The sequence below is a fragment of the Hyposmocoma kahamanoa genome, unplaced genomic scaffold, assembly GCF_003589595.1.
Source record: "Hyposmocoma kahamanoa isolate Upper Pololo Valley unplaced genomic scaffold, ASM358959v1 102, whole genome shotgun sequence".
Lineage (NCBI taxonomy): Eukaryota > Metazoa > Arthropoda > Insecta > Lepidoptera > Cosmopterigidae > Hyposmocoma > Hyposmocoma kahamanoa.
Window position 1 is genome coordinate 9221843 of NW_020653337.1, and position 23126 is coordinate 9244968.

Below are 23126 nucleotides of genomic sequence, written 5' to 3' on the forward strand. Positions count from 1 at the left end.
ACGTTAGAAAGTTGTCGATATTATGGTGCCGATAGCAGGTGGCCGATAGATCGCAACTATACACGTACGATTAGGTAGTTTAACTACGAGACGGTTGGCATCAAGGAGAGGTGGTTCTTCGACATCGGCAATAATTTAAGTCACTAACACATACCACGACTCCCTCGTTTTGTGTATTGCAATTCAAAGTATAATAACATTTATAGTTTTGGAGAGCTGGTGGGTTTGAATTGCCTTTCAGCCTGCATTCTGATAATACTACTATATCGGTATTAAAATTTAGGCTTGTTAATGAGACTTCCATTTGATTTATATTACGATTAATGCTTCGAATATTTTGGGATACTACTATTAAGCGATTATTGTGAGAGAAATGGGTATTAACATCTTCAACATCACAAATGCAAGACGTGGCTGGGGTGTAACAGTCAATGCTATTTAAAATGTCATCGTTTGAAGTGAATTGGTCGATAGTTATTATGGGGTTTATTCAGTGACAAAAATATATTATTTAGTACTAATGTTTTGTATGATACGTGACTTAATGTTATATTTTTAAACGGCAATATATAATATAGTACAATAATTTTTATTAAGATAGTTGTGTGTGTGAGGTTTTTGACTTGGTAGATTGCAAATACATTTTTAATTAGATGAGTCTGTGATGATGTGTAAATGGTGTGTGTATGTGTATAAAGTGTATGTGTGTAATTTAGATACTTATAATGTACGTACTTTTTAATTACTACATTTTTAAAAAAGAAAGTCATTTTAAATTTTAAATGAAGAGCATGACTGAACAAGTTGAGCACAGACAGATAAGCTAGTCATTGCTTCATATTAAGTGATGTAAGGTCCGCTTCAGATAAAAGAACTATTTCCATAGTAGTGTGCCTACTGCACTGAGAGACTGTGTATGCGACGCTGTTTACATGTTAAAAGTAATAATCGTTACTATTAAGAGTCGATACTACCTCAGCTCGAATTAAATTTTTTCCCGTACTAATACGGTTCATTTTGCTTGGGTCGTGCGGCAAGGACGCTGGCTTTAGTTTCAGAATCTATTTTTTTACAAACGAAGGTAAAGCTAATTGAAAAATGTATATCGTATACTACACGTGTTCTATTTAGTACAGTTAGTAAAAAAAAATTATTTGGATAATCATGACATACCTATTGAATACAGCGGTTTTCTTGTAAAATTTCGAGGTAAGTTTGTGATTTTTTGTATCGTGTTTTCACACCATATACTACTCACTGTATCAATTTTACTATATATTTTTTTCCAAAGTGATTGATTCAACTCTTTCAGTGTTATGCGGAATCAAATCGAATCGAAAGCCATTTGGGGTTGTATGGACTCTTAATGTCAACTCATAGTACTCATACTACATACTCTACCGTAATAATCACTGAAATCGAAAAAGGACAATAATCAGAGAATAAATAATCACGAAAAAAAGCGCCGCCGCCGTCGGCGTACATCTCGAATAGCAACTAACGTGTTAACTTGAAAGAGCATTAGTCCTACACAGGACAAGTCTTAGGTTGATGTAATGGAGGTAGTAGCAATGGTATAAGGAGATATGAGAAGGTATATTTACCTTATGTAATTGCAGTATATAGCCCAAACTAGCCGTTTTCCCTGTCCCTGGTTGTCCAGAAATGTACAGAGATGCAGATTCTTCTGACTCCATGTGCTCGGTTAAAAAATTGTCTAACCACTCAATCTCTGTCTCCCGACTTGTTAAAGGCTTTGGTGTTTGAGCATTTGGTGTACTGAAAAATTATGGGATAGGATGCATAATCGGTACCAATTGACAAGTAAATTTTAATAAGGCAGATCGAAAAGAGGTTAGTGACGATTCATATGTATATACACGGGGACATAGTGAAGCTAATAACACTGAAAAATGTGGGAAACAAAAAACCCTATGGTTTCACAGGTGTAGTAACAAAAAGTAATAATGACACTGTAACATGTACATTTTCAAATTTCAAATGTAGGCAGTCTGTATATTGGCATAGAATATCTTTCAATTATATTCTGAAAAATAAATTAAATTAAAAGGTATAATTATTAATACAAAGATCGAACCGGGGTCTGCTGGTTCGTTCCGTGGCTTAGTTGGTATAACGTCAGCCACGGTATGCTAGAAGACATCGGTTCGAATCCGGCCGGATCGAAGGAATTTTTTCTGAGTGTTCGATCTTTGTATTATTAATTATAACAAACTAGTGGAGTAATTTGACAAATATAATTGAATATCAATTCAATAAAAATTTAAAAGGTATAGTCACTGGAAATCTTTACCTAAAAGTAGGCACCCTATATATTGGCACAGAATATGTTGGAATTATATTCTGAAAAATAAATAAAATTAAAAGGTATAGTTACTGGAAATCTTTACCTATTCTTTACAGATTCTTTCTTTAATCTCCCTTTCGAATCGTTTTCCTTCTCTTCAGTTAAAAGATCCTTTGTTGTTTTTGGTGGAGAACATGAATCTGACAAATACAAAAACAATTATATTCAAAAACTCAGGATCGGTATGCTATAGTCCATTTGTTTAAGTACTTAACTAAACGTAAACAATTTTGATTTGTCTATTTAATGAAATATACATTTATAAATTATAAAATTTTTACTTACCTTCAAATACAAATATTTAGCTTCCTTTGAAATTGCATGCCTATTTTTATACCTATCGATTTGTAATGTATATGTTTCAATAAAAAGAAGTAACAAGATTGTTTACATTTGGTTAAGTACATAAACAAATGGACTATAATAATTGTACTGTTGAAAACGATCTTTACCGCCCAATTACACGAGGAGAAAATTTCGCACGGTCAAAATCGAAAAAGAAAATCGCCTCCAGTGCAACGGAACAAGATACGTCAATGTGTAGCTTGATGTGCTGTTGTACATTAATGGCGAATCTGAATTCTATTTACTAGGCAACGACATTTAAATTCCTCTGAATAATAATACAACCGCTTCGTCGCCGTGCGTCCGCCGCGTAGACCAAATTCAAGACACTCGCCCGCGTGCCCGGGACGCTCATTTAAGTTAAGTGCGACAATACATGTCCGTTTTTTCCATCCGGTAGTCAGATCCGACTACCGGAAGGCGCTCGTACCATATAATTGTATGAACACTCAATACTCAATGTGGCACCCGAGTCGGAAATAGGGTCCGATTTTATTACCGATCCGATTGTCTGAAGGCGCGCCCTCTATACTTTTGCGGGGAGACGAAATACACGTCGATTCTTCCCTCCGATTTGCAGCATTGGCAATGCAAATTACTCAAAATCCTCAAAAATCAAAGTTATAAATTTGGGGAGAGCAAAGGTCATAATTTCCATTCCCACGTGTAATAATATTTATTCATTCTCAGTATTTATTATATTATTATTGTTATGCTTAAAAACATGTCAAATAATTAAGAAAAGTCAGAATGTACCCATCTATTACATATACGTTATGCTATAATTAGAAATAAACTCAACAAGTTGAATTAATTTTAAACCTTACTAATTAAGCTTGATGAGTGGCAGTAAGGTCCATCCATACACATCCGGGCCGTGCCCGGGACATGGGCGGGCCGTGCTCCGTCAGGGGCTCAAAAAAATATCGTTGCGTTTATTTTGTATGAACTCGTTCACACATGTCCGTGTCCAGACTGGCGCCGGGACGGACCCTCAGTTCATACAAACTAGCACGCCCCGTCCACGTCCCGGGCACGGCCCTGATGTGTGTGGATAGTCCTTTGAAATACCTACTGCTCGACTTTGTTCAGCAACAGCTGTATTCTTTTTTCACACCGGGGCCGGTAAAAACGAGGAAAGGTAGCGCGCTCAACACGCACAGACTGACCATCATCATCCTATTTACGAGCCAGGCTCTTGTCGGTGACTGATAACAGTAATTTTACAATTCAAGACCAAGTGATTCTAATCCTACTGGATAATTTTATACATATAAGCGGTTTGCTAATAATTCTAATATTATTTCTAATAATATTTTCGCCACATGGCGTAATCCAAACAAAATCCCCAAACGAGTTGTTGAGTTGAAATTCCCTGTATTTGGGGAGTTCCCCGTAAATTGGCAACACTGCAGTTAGTTCAGAAAGTCTGACGTAAGAATCGGACGTGTATTGAGTGAATCCGATCAGATAGTTGGATCCGACCATCAGACACGAAATCGGACGTGTATTACCGCACTAAACTAAATAAATACAGCTTATTTTGACACGACATTTATATGCACGCGGTCGCTGCGCGGCGACAACGCGGACTCCGCTCGGCGACCGCGATGAAATTCGTGTCAAATAAATGCGCCCTTAGTAATTAATTTAAACAAGTTGCAAGGTTTTTATTACGTGACTTACCGTTATGAAAATCACTTTCATCATTACAGTCACGATCTTCAATGTGTCTTTTCAATTTATTCGTTTTCCTCAGTTCTCTGGTATTTAAAATATTTACATTTTCTACGTTAACTTTACCTTTCGCGTTCCTAGCATAAGCATTTTTGCGGGATTTAAAAGGAATCGTCGTCTGAACTGCAGCCATCTAAATAAAACAAACAAATTCAGGAGTCATTGTGCGACAAAATTGTTACATGTTGATTATTAAATTAGTACCTTGTTGTACAGTACGTACATAACACAAGATTGCAAAAAGTTAAAAAAAAACAATCTTTAGTACTTACAGTTTATTTTCAGATTCATCTTATTAGTAAACAGAGGCAAATATGGAAATATTTTCAGAGTTAAATACTGTGTAAAAATTCTTACTAATATTCCCAAACTTGTCAATTGGTATTATTTTAATTTCATTACTTAAGTAGAACAGACATCTTAGGGAAATTAATCATGAATACAGACGTCATTTTAAGAAATTAACAGTAACTATACAGATCAACTTCTTCAACTTAAGAATACAGATAAAATTGATAAAATCATACAAAGTATGCACTTGATAAACTTGATTTCCAGGCATTTTTAAAATAAATATTCAATGTACCAAAGTAGCAATCACAAATCACACTACTAATATAATTAGTCCTACAAGATAAATAATATTAGTAAAAAATAATCCAATTTCAAAGGCAATGAACTGAAATCCTAACCTAATGATTATTATAACCTAGCTGTGTACTTTCAGCAAACAAGTAAGTACAAAATTAAGTACATACATAAGTATGTAACTTTTGAAAACATAATTTACTAAACAAAAATCATTTAAACAGTTAAACAAAAACAACATTCTTAAAGGCTGCTTGCTGTCAAAGAAAACTTAAATAAACTACTTATTTCAGTCCTTATACATGGTAAGATGTATGATTAAATGCTTGGATGTAATTAGTATAGCATGTATTTTGTGTCTCCAATTTGTTATATAAGTCATTACAGAAAACAGGCGAGAAAATGTAAACCATCGCTCTACGAACAGACAACTTATAAAATTTACTTGTCTGCTTGTTATCTTCCTTATACATTCTTCCGACCTCTTTTCTTATATCGTCAGTCCGTTGGTATATAACTATCTATCTGTCAACAAGTGTAAGATTTGAATACTCTTACAATGTGAATTTTTCCAGATCACCTATAACCTAAATTGCCAAAATCAGGAGCTCTTATTACATATCCCTGCATAGTGGTCTCCTAAAGCCATAACAAAAAAAGGTACTCTTCCAAAGAATTTTATGCATATTGAAATTCTTCACACAAAACTTGCAAGTGATGTTGAAGCATCAAATTTAAATCAAGAGACAAATGGATTCATAGAAAAATATACAATTACTTATAGAATCTCTCAGTTCTAGCTTAGAATTATTATATTGAATAAAAAAGCAATGCAAATTCTTTTTATCAGTGGAAAAACGTGTTAAAATATTTCTTAGTTCTGTTAATGTCGTATTATTGGACTATTGTTTGTACCGAATAAGTAGAACAATATTATTTCGATAACCTTTAATCCCACTAGTGGGGCCAACCTGTGGGGCCTGGAATCCTAAAGGTTTTCGCCAAATTAGCGATTGACTGCATTGTTTCAAGAGCCTTTGTTAAATGCGGGCTTAATTGACTTGGAATATTATGTGGTGTTGTCAAATCAAGGGCAGTGCTAGGTTTATTTTCAGGATTTGGCATATGAGTGTTTTGATTGGGCTTACTAATAGAACTACCAGGTTTGTTAACAGTATTAAATGATTTTGGAGTAGCCGGTACTAGCTTTGGTACTTGTCCTTTTGATTTTGGTAATTTAGGTTGTGGAGAAGACAAGTCAAGGGCTGTACTAGGTTTACTCTCAGGATTTGAGGCAGGAGCACTTGGACCAGGTTTACTAGTAGAGCTACCAAGCTTGCTTACAGCACCAAATGCTTTAGGTGTGGCTGGCATCAGTTTTGGCACTTGACCCTTTGCTGTTGGTAATTTGGGTTTTTTATCAGACTGTAAAGATTGCAATTGCTTTTCAAAAGTTTGTTGAAATGTAATAGGCGATGCATAGTTTCCAGACGATTTACCCAGTTTTGTATCTGCTATGGGTTTCAAATTTGGTATTGGTCCTTTGGCAGACGATTCAAATGTTTTGGGTGGCAGCTTCGGTTGATTTGGAAGTCCATCAGCTCTGTTCGGAGCAGCAGCCCGTGTATCACCCACATTCTCTAGTTTAGTTTGTTTTTTAGGGTCATTGTCCGGCAATTTTAAAATCTCTATATAATTGTGCACAGGGGGGCTTGGTACTTTATGTGTGCTACCATTATTGGCACCAGCAAGGTTCTTATTTACAACATTATTTTTTAAATCTGTACTAGTTGATTCCACTGGATTACGTGGATCTAACTTCTGATCTGTCAATGTGATAGAGAGTGATGACGGAATATTTATTTTACAAGAATCAAATAAAGATTTCAAAGGATCTCCTGATGATGATGGTTGACCAGTGTTATGAACCTTTACGTGAGACAAAATTTTGCTCCTATCCATAGTTGGATCACAATTGTTAGCCAATAGATCCATTCTAACTTTATTTACAGGCTGACTTTTGTTTTGAGATGGCAAAGATGTTAGAATACTAGGCTTTAAATCAGGAATTTTCTTAACTGTGGGTTTTGAAACTTCTGTAACTTTAGAGCTTACATTAGATGTAGACGGTGATGTTGATTGTGCCTCTTGCAATTTTGGCATTTGTAATTTTAATGGAGTGACGGATTTCTGGGTCACAGGAGACTGAGTAGGTGTAGTTGATGTGGTTGTCTCAATGGGTCTACGTTTTGGTGATGTGGTATGAGGGACAGTAACAGGCCTTTTCATTCCTGGGCTGTCTGGTAGTGGAATCTGCTTTCCAGGAGATGCTACATGTGGTTTAATATCTTTCATTGGCGTTAAAACTGGTGCTAATACTTTATTTGTTGAAGGTGGCACTGTGGAATGTTTGATACTGCTATATTCTTTTGTTTTTCCAGTTGAATGTGAATTATGTGATTGTGGGGTTGTTAATTCTGTACTTTTGGCAGTTTCTGCTATGCTTTCTGTATTCTTGTTATTTATTATGGTAGACTTAGAAGATGGACTAGTATTAGTTGATATAGTAGAGTTACTTGCTAATTCAGGCATCTTTGTCTTTTCCAATTCAATTTTGATTTTCTTTATTTCTGGCAAGTTAGGTGATTTCTCATGTTTTCTCTTCAAGATGTCATCAGTCTTTGTAGAACTTGGAATTTTAGCAGTAACTTCAGTCACATTAGAAATAGGTTCTGTCTTAGATGGTGAAGATTTTGTTGGAGTAGTGTTCTTAGCTGTAAGTTCAAACGAGTTCAAGAATTGTGATTTTTCAACATCTTCCTCATTTTTCTTGTTGGATGGTGAAGAAACAGTATTACTATTTACTATCACATCTTGTTCATTGGTAGACTTAGTTACCTTATCAGATTTCTCAATATTTTTATCAACTTGCTTAGAACTTTCATCAGGCATAGGACTGTCAGTTCCTGATGAGGCCTCCGAGCCCTGGTCATTCAAATTTGGAGCAGTACTACTTACATCGTCAAAAGGAGGATTTGGCTTTCGGTTTTGGAAATGTGAACCTTTTCTATTGATATCAAATAATCTATTACGAATAGCCACATAATCAATTATTTGGTAGAAAAATCTCATGGGTTCATTTCTTTTCCAGTTGTAAATATAAGCTATATCCATTAATGTGTAATAATCAGGTAATGGTACTCTCTTGTAGAGTATATCAATAGCAAATTGAGTACTGTCAATATCATACTTCATACAAATAAATTTCTTCAAATGGCTAATGTTTACGACTGCTGGACATTGTAAGTATCTCCTTGCTATATTTGATGAAAGCTGAGACTCATTGCTGTCTGAGGATTTGCTGGAAATACTGTCATTATCAGTAGTAGCATCAGCATATTCTAAAGAAAATGATATAACATCTTCTGGACTAAAGATGATCCTTTCAGTATCTTCACCTCTCTGTTCAGGTGTTGCTGTTGCAGCTGGACCAGGTCGAGAAGCATAAAATTTTTGGCGTCTTTCCATTTCCTTCTGGAAAAGACCTGGCACGAGTTTGTACACAATATCTTGAAGAGCTTTATCTAACTTAATATTGGGTTTAGAAGAGTTAATCATCATTTCGCATACTGGACAATAACTATTGTTTCTATTGACCTGCAAATACTTTATGATGCAGCTTCGGCAGAACGAATGTAAACACTCGACTATGGTCGTGGCGTCGATGTAGTAACCACGGCATATAGGACATGTAATATGAACATTTATATCTCCTAACAAAGTTCTTTGGGGCACCACAACACTGTTGTTTTGCTCAGCCATCTTGACGACTTTTTTATCGGGCAATTTATTAGACGTAACCATTTTTACAGAAGCATGTCCGTAAGAACTTAAACAAAATGTCTAACGAAGTCTGTTAGCAACACTGCAACTTGATAAAAACGCATTATATCCGCACTATTTGCGATTTGAAGAATCACATTGAAACAATACTAAATAACTCAGTAGACAATAAAAATTTCTGTGCGATAAACCCGAAACAATCAATAAAATTACGAAGTAACTCCGCAACAAAAGATGACGGGCGACATATTATCAATTTATTATGTTGGTGGCACTGGGGCTGAATTTTGCTTTTGAATATTTATTATTAAATTTAATGAAATCTTTACTTAACATTTAATAATATTTTGTAATTAGGAGGTAGCTTACCTTCTAGTGCTCGTTTTAATGTATTTTTACTTATTAATGGTTTACTATTCCACAAAAGCACCCTAAAACACCACAGTATTTTGGCGCGAATACATCGCTATCAAAACCAGAGAGCGACCAGCTGTCGTCTGCGTCACAGTTGTCAAATCAATTCAAACATTCAAAACCATAACCAATTTTGTATTTTATTTGGTGGTTTTGGCTGAATATAAGTCCTTTAAGCCACGTCTTCGTTTAATTATCGGGATCCTCAGTAATATTTTCCATTGCAGTTCCAGTCAGTTGTAAAAACCGTACTCGAAACTTCAAAAACCCGCCATTTTCACAATTTGAATAATACACACAATAAATTGGGGTAAAGGTGCACTCAACTCGACTTAGTAAAAATAAAATACAAATTTAATTAAATTTTGACTCCCAAAAAACAGAGCCAAAAAAGTTACTGGCTGACTTTAATTATAAATGGTAAGGTAAAAAGACGATAAAAGTTTAAAAGCAAAACTAGGATTTTAAAAATTATTATTTAATTATGTGACATGTATGTTGATTAGAGCGCCAACGGTGCTGTGTTCTCAAACCTGTTTTAAGATTATTAATTAACCGATTTTTTTGGTTTATTACTGATACGAGGACTATCCTGAAATTTCACAATTTCTAAGAATACTTTCTTGTCGTTTGAATATGCTCATATACTTATCTCATGAAAATAAAATATCGAAATAGACTGTCTGTTGAATATGATGTACGTACAATACGACAATTAATGAAGATAATTGTTATGGCGTCATTACCAAATAATATTAATACGGTGAACCTAAACATACACAAAAATATTTTTTTCTATACTATAAGATTTTTGTTGTTGTTGTACACTTACAAACAAATTATTCTGTTCGTAATAGATGCCTCGATTTAAATTTTACGATGATTTAAACAATATGGTACAGAGATGACAGAGAGACTGATATCCGTCTAAAACATTTACAGATACCGTCAAGTAAGTAATACTCAATTAGGATGGATGTGGGCAGCACAAGACTGGGAGAGTTGACATGCTCAAGGGGAGGCTTATGTCCGGCAGTGGATGCGTGTAAGCTGATGATGAAGTAATGTTCGACTACATTAAAAGATGCATGATGCGAATGAACCTTCATACTTGGCATTGTCTTTTGATTTGGTCAAGTAGGTATTACTTATTTGACAGTAATGGTTTCGGACGGATGTCGGACGGAGAAAGGGAGTAGAGTAGACCCCCAGATTGTCTTGAGAGCATGTGAGCTGACATGCTATTAGCGAGTCACTGTATCAATGTAAATTAAACATAAAATTTTATGCAGCGTTTAGATCGCGTTACCACGATCCGCCGCGCAATGCAGGATTATGAATGTAGTCGTAGCGAGCAAGCTATCCTACAATCCTGTAAATCCTGCAATGCGTTTTGCATATTATAACTGCTGAGTATTATTCCTATATTACTAACCACTCGAGATGTCATTGTTGTAATCTAATTAAATCAGGATTCATGAGAATAATAAAAGAATAGCTTGAAGATGTCGGATGTATAATAATATATTATTATTTATTGTAAAAACATTGAAAAACAATCGACGTGCATCAACCGACTCTTACGGTCGTATTCCAGAACTGTACTCAATGCTCAAGTCAGGATTTGAGCAGACTTGAGTATGATTTCAAGCACTGGAAATATGACCCTAATGGCAAGGACTTGAGTATGATTTTCAGTGCTCACTGCAATAATTGCAATATTGCAAGTCCTGACTTGAGTATTGAGTAGAGTTCTGGAATACGACTCTAAAGGGTCATATTCTAGAACTCTACTCAATGCGCAAGTCAGGATTGCACTGGAAACACAAGCACTGGAAATACGACCCTAACAGCAGGGACTTGAGTATGATTTCGAGTGCTTTAAACCATACTGAAATCCTGACTTGAGCATTGAGTAGAGTTCTAGAATATGACCCTAAGAGAGGCTACGTACAAGTACGAGACGCGTGTTGCATAAACCAACATTATATTAATAGTTATCAACAGACGAAACTAACGAATTGAACCCATTTTAAAGTTGTTATGGCAACACTAAAATCAATTTGCTGTAAGTTGGTACAATGTAGATAAAAGTTGCCAATTCATTGAATTATTCACAAAAAAAATTGTAATTTTAGAATTTATATGGCGTCAACATCGTGTTTATCTTAAACATAAAAGTTCTATTAAAGTTGTTGGTGTTGTCGAGTATCGCTACCAAAACGTTTTTAAAGGTGGCAATAATAAGCAATTCATGCAACTTTGCCAATTCCAATTGTTCAAATCCTCAAAAATCAAGGATAAAATCCCCAAATTTGGGGAGAACAAAGTTCATATTCCCCACATCTCGAGTTTTTATTATTACAGATACATCGCTTAAAAATATAATAAAGAATTAAGAAACTCAAAGGTAACCATCTATTGCGTTTGCTGTGAATGTAAACAGAATGTAAAACGTAAAACAAATTATAATAGTAGATGACCTTAAGTCGTTTATTTATTTTAACGAGATTTAACATTAATCAAACTTTGAAAAAAAAAAAACACTAAAAAACACTCTTCTTTGCCGTACAAAATTAAGTAACTTAATTATTTGTTGCGCATTTGGTGACACTGTGGTTAATGTTAGAAAAAATCAATGAGTAAATTATGTTTCGACCTAAATTTAATATTTAAAATTGACGAATGATAAATTTTGTGGTGTGGAAGTACCAACTGCTCGGTGTTGTTTATCAATAGCTAATTGTAAAATTACCAGTCGTGTTGAGTTCGCGATCCTTTCTCCCACTTAGGCCGGTCCCCGGAATGAAGAAAAACGAACTCAGCTATTGATAAACAAAGCACTTGTTACTTCCACACCACAACTTACCACTCGTTAACTTTCAATATTAAATATAGGTCGAAACATAATTTACTCATTAATTATTTCAAACATTACCATAGTATCACGAAATGCACAACTAATAATCAAGTTACTTAATTTTGTAAGGCAAAGAAATATTTTTTTTTTCAAAGACTGATTAATGTTAAATCTCATTAAAATAAACAAACGATTTTACATTTTGTTTACATTCACAGCAAACGTAATAGATGGTTGCATTTTATGTTCCTTAATTCTTTTTTATATTTATAAGCGATGTATTTGTAATAAATAATGAAATCTCGAGACGTGGGGAATTTGTGGGAAATATGAACTTTGCTCTCCCCAAATTCGGGGACTTTAACCGTGATTTTTAGGGATTTTGAACAATTGGCATTGGTAGCACTGCTCCCTATGTCAATCCACTTCCACTATTCTTTTTTTCTGACGATCGCCCTTTTTTGGACGTACGTTCGTACGATCGTTCATTTTTATGTATCGTAAAATTTTAAAATAATCGTTAAAGATACAGCTCATTTTCCAACTGATTTTTTAAAGACTTTTCTCCAGCGTCATGAGAGCGAAGGTATTTTACTATGTTAAATCTGCGATTGAATATATTGTGGTGTTGTTTATACCTTGGTTATAAACTGTGATATCTTTGTTGCAGTGGCGCAAGAAGCGTATGCGAAGGCTAAAGCGTAAAAGGAGGAAGATGCGTGCGAGGTCCAAATAAATAGGTATGTCTTCACCATTCACCACGTTTGTTTGTCCCATGCGGTCAATGCGGCGCACAACCCGCTTCTTTTGCTCTGAAAAAGCGTCACTGGTAAATAGGTTAATGAAAAAGATCGTGTTGCTATCTTTTCTCATATACAGTACGAGTTTAATATATCCCTATGGTCATAACCTCAAATTATAATCAAATACCTACCTAACCTAAATATATACTAGTGGTAGGTAATACAGTACTGTACAATTCTCTTTAGCCTAACTTGCCTAGCAAATTTTAACATACATTTAGTCCAAAAGCAGAGAGTGTTTCTGCCCAAAACATGGTACTGAGTACTCCTTATAGTGTAACCGTAGGCTATTCATGAGTTTTGGATATGAGGTCCTGTTTAGAACTAAAGTCGATATAACATGAAGCGTAATTGCCATCCTGTTGAATGCAATTATAGATAATAGAGGTCTCTCAGAATGTCTTACATGGTACTTGGTGCAACGGGCTGGTATCTGCAACTCGACGACAAGGCGCCTATTTTGCATGTGGTGGGTGCAGGGTCCTACTTGTGTCACCCAAGCTCCTCCAGGAATCTCAGCAGCCTCTTTGGTTTGCTGAAGACTTCGGGGAGCGACCTTGGTACTCCAAGGTACTTTGCCCTGTAGTTGGCCACGCCTGAGCACTGAAGTAGAATGTGCGCAGCCGTTTCCTCCCCCTCCATGCACGCTATGCATGGAGGGCTGTCTGTGATACCTAAATTGAAAAGGTGTTTATTGTATGGACCATGCCCTTAGGGCGGCAGTTGGAGTGCGAAGCTCTTGCCTTTTAAGTTTAATTAGTATTTGAGAAAGACTGGCATTGAGCGTTGGGAGTGCTTCCCTCGCCTGTCTACAAACCGTAAGGGACCACCATGTATTATTATGTGAAGATTTTGTACCTTTTTGTATAGTTGTTCTGGACCATTGGCAGGGGAGGGACACTATCGGTTCTAGTCCTACAGCGTCCATCTCCGACCCTTTTCGGGCTAGTTCATCTGCTGCATCATTGCTACGTGAGCCGCTGTGTCCTTTAATCCACTGTAGAGTTATGTGGTTTTGTATACATACCTCCATGAGTGCTTGATGGCATTCGTAAATGAGCCCTGAGTTTATGTCATAGCTATTCAGTGCTTGAAGTACTAACATACTATCAGAGAGTATTCCAATGGAGTATTTCTTTACTTTTCTTGCTATGATTGCTTCTGCAGCCAACTTGATTTCAGCCTGGAATACTGTGTTGTGATCACCAAGCGGTGCTGATACCTGATATTGAGGTCTTCTGAGAATACCCCAGTACCTGTTCCTGAATTTGTTTTAGATCCCTCAGTGAAGACTCGGACCTCTCTGGGGTTCAGTCCTTCATTGGGATCTTCAAACAATTGTATCTTGTATTTTTTGTCAAAGATGTATTGTTTTGGGATCCTATCCACAACCGCCTGCAGTAGCATTTTGTTCCTGCAGTAGCAAGTTCCTCATTGACAGTCTTATAAAGGATTTCTATATGTGGTGTCCTCATGTGCTTCCATAGGCTGGCTCTGTTTAGACGCGCTGCTGTTGACGCCGCTTCCTGTCTGATGAACAGTGGGAGGGGTCGAAGATCCAGCATCGCTTCGAGGGCCGCAGTTGGAGTTGTCCTCATGAAGCTGGTAGTCGCCATGCAAGCGAGTCTTTGGAATTTGTCCAGCTTGTCGGTTGTGGTCGTCAGCTTGGTTCGTGGCCACCATACTATCGCGCCGTAATTGATCATGGGTCTTATCACCCCAGTGTAGAGCCATAGTGTTTCTGCCCAAAACATGGTACTGAGTACTCTTTATAGTGTAACTGTAGGCTATTTATGAGTTTTGGATATGAGTCGATATAACAAAGCGTAATTGCCATCCTGTTGAATGTAATTATAGATAATAGAGGTCTCTCAGAATGTCATTTAGTTGAATAAATGATGCACACTCATAACCCTGCACTAGGGAAACCCTGTATAACGGGTGCTATGGACACACACATAGACAACCACAAATTACACTCAATCTTACAAGAGAAATTAATGTAGGCTGTATTAATATTTTTCTCAGGTATTGAACTCGGGACCACTGTATGACCGACCAGTATGGTAATGGTAACAGTTGTATTTATATGTATTCACATCATAAAATTTTTAGTTGGGTAAAAAATTTAAGTCTCAAGAAACTGTGTCACATCAAAATAGCTTTGTGTAGGCCTTCTTAAATGAAGGATATTAACAGTGACTACATTGCTCTATTATCTCCATATACTCTCAATTATTATTGTGATAAAATAGGGAAAGTAGATTTTCAGGAAGTGGACGTCAAGTGGAAGTCATAGTCTGTATGTAGCCAGCATCACATACTTTAAAAGAAACACATCACGTTCCCAAAAAATACTTTTCAAATTTCTTCAATTCATTATTGAAGACATGTATTATTAAGTTATTTATTGTGCAATGTATAGTCTTATGCTTTACAGTCATCAAGTATATAACCAGAAATAGAGACGAAATGTCATTTAATTTGTTTGAATACTATTCTGCCATATCATTACTGTGACAACTGTGCTCCGATTGGCTATCCCGAGTTCGAAACAATTGACGGGTGTCGTTAATGGGTGTCGTCAACTGTTTGACTTCAAATCGACCAGTTAACTTGAGCTTTGCTATAAAGGACGCAAAATCCAAAATTACATATTTAATATTTATTTACCAATGAAAAGTGAAATGTTTTTCCCACACCACCCGAATAGAACAGCACGGCATTGTTAAAGATATTATCTTTATTACAATAAATACAGAATATTTTTTGGAATATACAGAAACATACACACAGGTCAGTAGTTGGCCTGTCTATATTTCAGTGCAAACGAGAGTTGATATTTATAAGAGCTGTATCGTTAATGTATGACCACTTAATGTGAAACCAGGAATATTTCTTATTTCGTCTCTATTTCTGGTTATATACTCGACGTTTACAGTACCGAAATTATTACATTTACTCCAAAGATCATACCCACGGGTTCCTACAATTCTCTTCAAATCTCATTATGTTGCACTGAGTAAAGGCAACTCTCCCTTACAAATCCTGTTTTAAAAATGTTACTACACTATTATAGTAACTATCTATTGAACAAACAAAATGTAGCAAAAATAAATTTGTAAATTAGATAGGATTTACCTAGAGAAATCATTCTTTGTTTGTCTGGGAGGTCTTCATTGCCTTTTTAATTCAAGATAATGTCCAAAGGCTTAAATTCCTATTGTAGTATATTAATGTGTATGTACATTGTTCAAAAATTACTTAGGACTATGTAGCAGTAAGCATAAATATATAGATACTGGATTTGGCATATACACTCTCTGGCACGTAATTCAAACACCTTGCATTTTTACTGTATACACTACAAAAATATTGTTATTGTGGAATAAAAAGTTTTGTGCAGTTTTACAAATGAAAATTGTCGACAAGGACTTATGAACATTTTCATAAGTCCTTGTTGACATAGGTTCTTGAATAGGTATAATCAAGAGCACATCAAACTTGACACTTTGTACTTTGGACCGTTCTTAACGTAAGCAGTAGAGAGTTGGATTTAAGTGTTACGTGTCAAGCTTGACGTGCTCTTGACCCTGTACATAATCAAATTAAATTAATTCAGATAATTGAGATATAATCACGATCCCTTTCTAGGCAGTCATTTTCTCCTATTGAGAACAATGCAAAGAAAGAAAGGGTATATTAATTTGCTTTCTCCACCCTTCAGATATTCAAATATATCTAATAAGGACTAATCATAGCAAACACCTCTACTAAACTGAAAAACACTTGAATTATGTGAATATATAAATTTTAAATAATAATCATTTTATTGTTTCAGGTACACAATTGGGAGCTCGAGAATATTTCATAATATCTATGACTACTAATTATGTATCCAATAAAAACTAAAAAAAAATCATACTTATATTTTATTTGCATTAATCCTTCGGTAATTTGTAGTTATGATCCTCAATAATGTTTCTATTAGCTTTCAATATCGATGCATTTCCGCGTCCCGAGAAAAATGTATCGAGACCCTTGTGTGACTAGACTTTTGAGACTGTCTTGAAAGTAGGTTTTCATACATGGCAGCGAAAAATTAAGAACTTAGTTATTTGATTTTTATAGTGAGAACTTAAGAAACTGCATTTAGTACAATTTCAGATGTAGAGGACCTGATTTGTGCCGTTCTTCATCAACCTCCACAAATTATACTAAGCTGCATTCTACAGTGTTAGGTACCACGCCCATGTAGCCAGAATAAGAGTAATTCTGTTAGAACTAGTGGGAATAAACGTAAAAAATAACTGATGATTTAGTAATTGGTATTATAATTTAAACGACTTAAGTGGCGATATTCACTACACTGAAAATGTCAGACCGAGATTACCAGGATGGAAGCCCTAGTTTCTATCTATACACACCCACACTATGTAAAGTAAATCAAGCCTAAGATCTGTGCCACTAGATCAGCCTTTCCCAAAGCGGGCGATAACGCCCCCTTGTGGGCGCTGCAGGCCTAAAGGGGTAAGAGACCCAGAAAAAAAATGGGGGCGTTGTGTAGAGGCTTAGGGGAAGATTTGTAATTTCATCTAGGAAGACTCTTAGACACCGACTGAGCTTTCGACCACAACTTGTGAACATCAACTAATATTAATTAAGAGATTGCTCAAAATAACTCGGTTCGATATTTCTCTCCGTGTAGTTTATATATCTGCCCTGTTTTATTGAATAAATAAAATAAAAATCAAGTCAATCGGTCGCTCTGTTTCGAAATGAGAGTAGACACAAACAAACAAATAAAAAGGCAACAGACACAGTTTCGCATTTTAATAGTTATTAGTATTCCTATACTCTAGCCAATTTGATGTAGAATGTTTAATAACAAAACGTTGCTAGGTAACCAATGATAGCATAGGAAAAGGAACATTTTTTCAATGCTCATTATTAAGGCTTGCTCTGCCCACGGCCTGCTCCCTTAATTGAAATTGAAATAGATAGGTAGGTAATTGGGTTATGTAGATAATAATACTATATATATATATGTATATATAATATATATACATATACAGGGTGACTGGTTGAACGAAATAAATATTTAAAGTGGCGAATGAGTAGCTGATACCCACCCCGAATATGTAAAAATATCGCCCCAAAACATTATAAAAAAAATATATCGTACCATTTTACAAATACTAATACTCTGTTCGTTTGAGCTACTCTACGAACAGCTGATTGTTAGGAAAATGAACCGCCCGCCGCCGCCGCGCCGCGCCCCGCGCTACGAGCGCGTGTCAAGCCTCTCTCGCTTAAAATGTTTTAAAAATAATTCCATTTTCCTTTCATACTTTAATTTTGGCTTAGGACAGGCAAAAATACCAATTAAACTACGATAAATTATTTTTTAAAGTACACAATATTTTAGGCAGTTGTAAAACACAAACTAAGCTAGTAGGTATGAGCATGGTTTGGTATTTTTGGCGTATTTAAAAAATGGAATCATACCTATTTACAATAATTAATTTTGATTAAATTTACAAATTTACGGCAATCTTAACAATGTACGGGTGAAGACCGTCTCTGTGTAAGACAGTGATTCCCAAAGTGGTCCAGGTGGACCCCCCAGGGGTCCACGGGAGACTTGCTGGGGGTCTACGTAGGCGTGAACAAAAAATGGGGGTCCATAAGATGTTAATGGGGGTCCACGAAAAATTATCTGCTTTTGATAGTAAAGAGCAAAAATGTAAGCATAGTTTTATAAGGGCCTACCTACATTGTTTTAAGTACATAACTAAGCAGATAATATTTTAATAAGGCAAGCGACTTTTACTTGTCCAAACTTGCGTATTCGATATTACGTACAATTTCGTGTACGTACATGTACAGACTTGCAAAGCGCTATCCGCCCGACAATGCTTAATGCTTGTTCAGACATGAACTTGATCACCACTATAAATACTTGATGCCAAAGGCAAACTCATTCATTTGTTTCCGGAATTTCGAAAAAAAGGTTTGAGATAATTTATATCAGTGTTTGTTAGTGCCGGAGAAAAGTAAGTAACCTTTTTTTTTTTGTTATAGTACTTATGTATTTTGTTTACGTGTACTAGTCGGTTGATCACAACTGCTTGTATAGATAGGTAACTTAGGAACTTACAGATATTTTAATTGTCCTCTTTCGATTTGAAGACAAACACAGCACGTTTTATTCAATTGTTTTTTCGCGAGAGAAGCACTGCCTCTCTAAAAAGGCCGAATAAGCTATAGCAATTAATTTTTCAATTTTTCTTGCAAATAACTACTAATTTTATAAAACAGTATAAAAAAGTCACGTTTTAACAATGAAGGCGCAGACAAAAAATACGCAAATACATCATTGATTTGATGAAATGTTAGTTATCGTTTTTGTGGACAATTTTGGGATTTCGACTTTTATTTTTTCCTACACAAATATGATCAGTATTCGATACTGAGTACACCCATTTTTATTTGTACCATTAAAAATTAGTGGTAATTTAGGTACTTTAAAATTGATACCGTTTTGTGAAAACGTCTGTATTTGTCTTAGCGGTTATTAGTTGGCCCCTTAACAAGCCGTAATTCTATTTCTGCGTGCTGACAAAGGCTGCGGTGTGATACCTATATTCAGAAAAAAACTTGGTTACTAAAACATTCTTTTTTACAGGTAAGGTAACTGACACGAAACATGGCTACAGCAAAGAAAAAATGTCGACAATATAGTGTCGATTATTTGAAATATGGTTTTGTTCCATCAGAGGCAGACAAACAATTGCCCATGTGCCTATTATGCAACAAAGTTTTGAGCAATGACTCTATGAAACCATCAAAGCTCGAAGATCATCTAAAAAGGTGTCATACTGACAAAATAGGTAAAGATTTAAAATATTTTCAAACATTGAAGGAAAAATATGAAAAGAGACCCACCATGCACAGTATGTTCGCTTCAACATCTCAAAGTAACGATGACGGCTTGCGGGCATCTTACAATATCTCATTACTTATAGCAAAATCTGGAAAAGCGCACACTATCGGAGAACAATTAATTTTACCCGCTGTTGAAGAGGTTTTAAAAACTGTTTTGCACAAATCTCCATTTGACGTACTAAAAAGAATTCCATTAAGTAACAATACTGTTCAAAGACGCATTGATGAAATGAGCTCTGATATCGAAACTTTTTTGTGCGATCATCTGCAAAAAACTCATTTTTCTATACAACTGGACGAGTCAACGTTACCCGGTAATGAAGCATTATTATTGGCATATGTCCGATTTATTATGGAGGAAGAAATTCACGAAGAATTGCTATTTGCCAGAACTTTAGAGACTGACACTAAAGGCGAATCAATATTTAATGTTCTGAGTAATTTTTTTACGGAAAAATCGATTCCATTTACAAACATTATTTCAGTGGCAACAGACGGAGCTCCTGCAATGGTCGGGCGATATCGTGGGTTTATAAGTCATCTCAAAAGAATTATACCAGGACTTACAGCTATTCATTGCGTAATCCACCGACAACATCTTGTGGCAAAACATTTAAGTGACAGGTTGAACCGATCTTCATTTTGTAATAAAAGCTGTCAACAAAATCAGAAGCAATGCATTGAATACGCGTTTATTTGCTCAATTGTGCGATGAAAATGATGAAGACTTCCAACGACTGCTCTTACATACTGAAGTACGCTGGTTGTCGAAAGGCGCATGCTTAACGAGATTTTACTCTGTTTTCGATTCCGTATTAGAGTTCCTAGAAAGTAGAGATCCAGATTTAAAAGAAAACTTGATCAAATTCAAAGCAGACATTGCGTATTTGACAGATTTGTTTAAAAAATTTAATGATATCAACTTGCAGTTACAAGGGGACAGCCTGAATTTAATAAAAACAAAGGGGATAATTTCGGCTTTTCTTGGGAAATTGAAATTTATGAAGCAAAACATTAGTCGGCGCGAATTCTCTCAATTTCCAAACTTGTCGCAGGTAGAATGTATTGATGAGGATATCCATACCTACAGTCAACATTTAAGTGCCCTGCATGATGACTTTAAAACCAGGTTTGAAGATATGCTGACGATGGATATACCACCATGGATCATAAATCCATTTGAATTTGATGAAACGGAAGTGGCCAATGTTGTATTACAAGAGGAGCTGCTCGAGATAAGCACAATCTTCAAATCAAATTTAGAAAAGGCTACCAAACATTTTGGCTGCAAGCAGAAATACCCGAAAAATATCCTGGACTGTGGGAAATCGCAAAGAAATTTTTAATAGCTTTTCCCTCGTCATACCTTGTCGAAAGGAGTTTTAGTGCCGTTACAAACCTCTTAACAAAAAAAAGGAGCAAATTAAACATCACAGAGCGGGGGGATTTGCGATTATTGCTCACAAAAATAAAGCCAAACATTGATCGTTTGCTGACACTTCGTCAAATACATCCTTCCCATTAATTAAAATTATAACTTGAACCTACATTACCTTATTATTTTTTTCTTGTAATTCTATTCTTTTAATAAATAAAATGTTATAAATTTACCATTTTTCGTTTTTATTTTACCTATCGGAATATAGGGACAGAACTCAAAAACGACACAATTTTTATTTTTTGGCGACTTTAAGAATGTGGTAGAAATGTAGCAGCAGGGGGTCCACCGACACCAGTAAAATTTTGAAAGTGGTCCACGAGAAAAATAAGTTTGGGAACTACTGGTGTAAGAGTTTCCACACTGTCCATTGTGACACTCCGAATCGTCTTGCTGCATTTCGAGTACTCCGGCGTGGGTCATGCTCAAAGTATTCAAAAATCGCTTCTTGTAGGTCCACTGGATACGGATCCCTTCCTCGCCCTTGAGCATGCGAGGGCACAGTGAACTGCCCAAAAGTCCTCAAACGAAAATTGAGTCCTAACATTGAAGTGTAGGATGGAACTTGCCGATTAGGGAACATTTCACGGTACAGGTCCCTAGCACCACTAACTACATCATTTGCCATAACATAACACCGTATCATGTCCCAATACTCCTCATTTGTGTAGTGATAAGGCATCGTTATGTGTCACTGCACTCCACGGAATTACACAGTTGAATAGACCGATGTATCACGGAAAACAAAGATCGGCGCGGCGGCGGCGGCGCGTGCGTTTAATCGCAAAATCACAACGTCCTGACTTACAGAAGGGCGTAAGCGAACTAACCCGGCAGACGGCGGGACGCGCGGGCGGGATTGGGGTAGCCGGCGCAAGCGGCCTTCAACGAGTAGTGGCGGGGGTGTCTAATGCACATGCGCAGAAGATTTTGTTTTGACGAACGCGGTGTCACGCGCAGAGTAATACAAAATGTTAGAGCCAGTATTTTCTTTAAATAAAAATGTTTAATATTTTTTTTTTACATAGTCGTGTTATTTTTACATATACGGGATGGGTATCAGCTACTCATTCATCTCTTTAAATATTTATTTCGTTCAACCAGTCACCCTGTATATATAATGTATGTATGTATAGCAATACTTACCTAGCGAATTATTATAAAGTTTACAAAATACCAATTGATACATATGATTTAGGTATAAAAATAAGTGTTTGCATCTTATTAATATTTACTGATAGATTGTATGGTAATGGCAGATGAAAAAAAACAAAATTGTCAGATTTTATTTGATATTAATTTACCACATAATATTATATCATCCAGCATTTATTTCCGATACTGAACTTGAATTACCACCAGAACTTATAGAATACTTGTTTTTACTTGTTGAGTACGATTGAGCGTCGAATGAGGAGGGGCGTTCCCCCTATGTCGTGACGACAAATTGTCGTGCAGTTTACAGTGTCGTGGCTTGTATATTTAAATGAAGTTGTTCACATATAGCACGACACGATTAACTGTCGTTCACGATTTTTTATCGTTACAACGACAAACTGTCGTCACAGTGGGAACAGCTAGTACGACAGTCTTCAGACGATAACAAAACGTCACGATAAAAACGTGACGACAGATTGTCGCAGCTCCTATTGTCGTCACGTTTTATTTATTGCTGCCCGCACGTATTCTGCTCGTTATTTAACAAAAACTTGTTAAAACATGATTGCCCGCGGCCCATTATCTACGAAAATTACCTATCTAAATAGGAATACTAATAACTTA

The 23126-nt window shown here is 35.9% G+C and overlaps 1 protein-coding gene and 1 long non-coding RNA gene across 3 annotated transcripts in view; one reads left to right on the plus strand and one right to left on the minus strand.

Moving 5' to 3' along the window:
* Window positions 1-9147, minus strand: part of LOC113233352 (protein suppressor 2 of zeste-like) — a 17241-nt gene extending 8094 nt beyond the window's left edge. The window contains exons 1-5 of the mRNA XM_026468469.1: window positions 5997-9147; window positions 5742-5745; window positions 4400-4583; window positions 2412-2508; window positions 1605-1779 (exon numbers count right to left, since the gene is read on the minus strand). Of these exons, the coding sequence (XP_026324254.1) occupies window positions 1605-1779; window positions 2412-2508; window positions 4400-4583; window positions 5742-5745; window positions 5997-8902 (3366 nt within the window). The 5' untranslated portion in view covers window positions 8903-9147. The remainder of the gene's footprint in view (window positions 1-1604; window positions 1780-2411; window positions 2509-4399; window positions 4584-5741; window positions 5746-5996) is intronic.
* Window positions 9148-12565: 3418 nt separating this feature from the next.
* LOC113236363 lies at window positions 12566-16880 on the plus strand. 2 transcript variants are annotated; one of them, XR_003310948.1, is made up of 3 exons: window positions 12566-12741; window positions 12826-12895; window positions 16800-16880. It is a non-coding gene; the product is annotated as an uncharacterized LOC113236363 (long non-coding RNA). The 2 variants fall into 2 exon arrangements; XR_003310949.1 differs by lacking the exon at window positions 16800-16880 and adding an exon at window positions 14987-15016.
* The last annotated feature ends 6246 nt before the right edge of the window (window positions 16881-23126 follow it).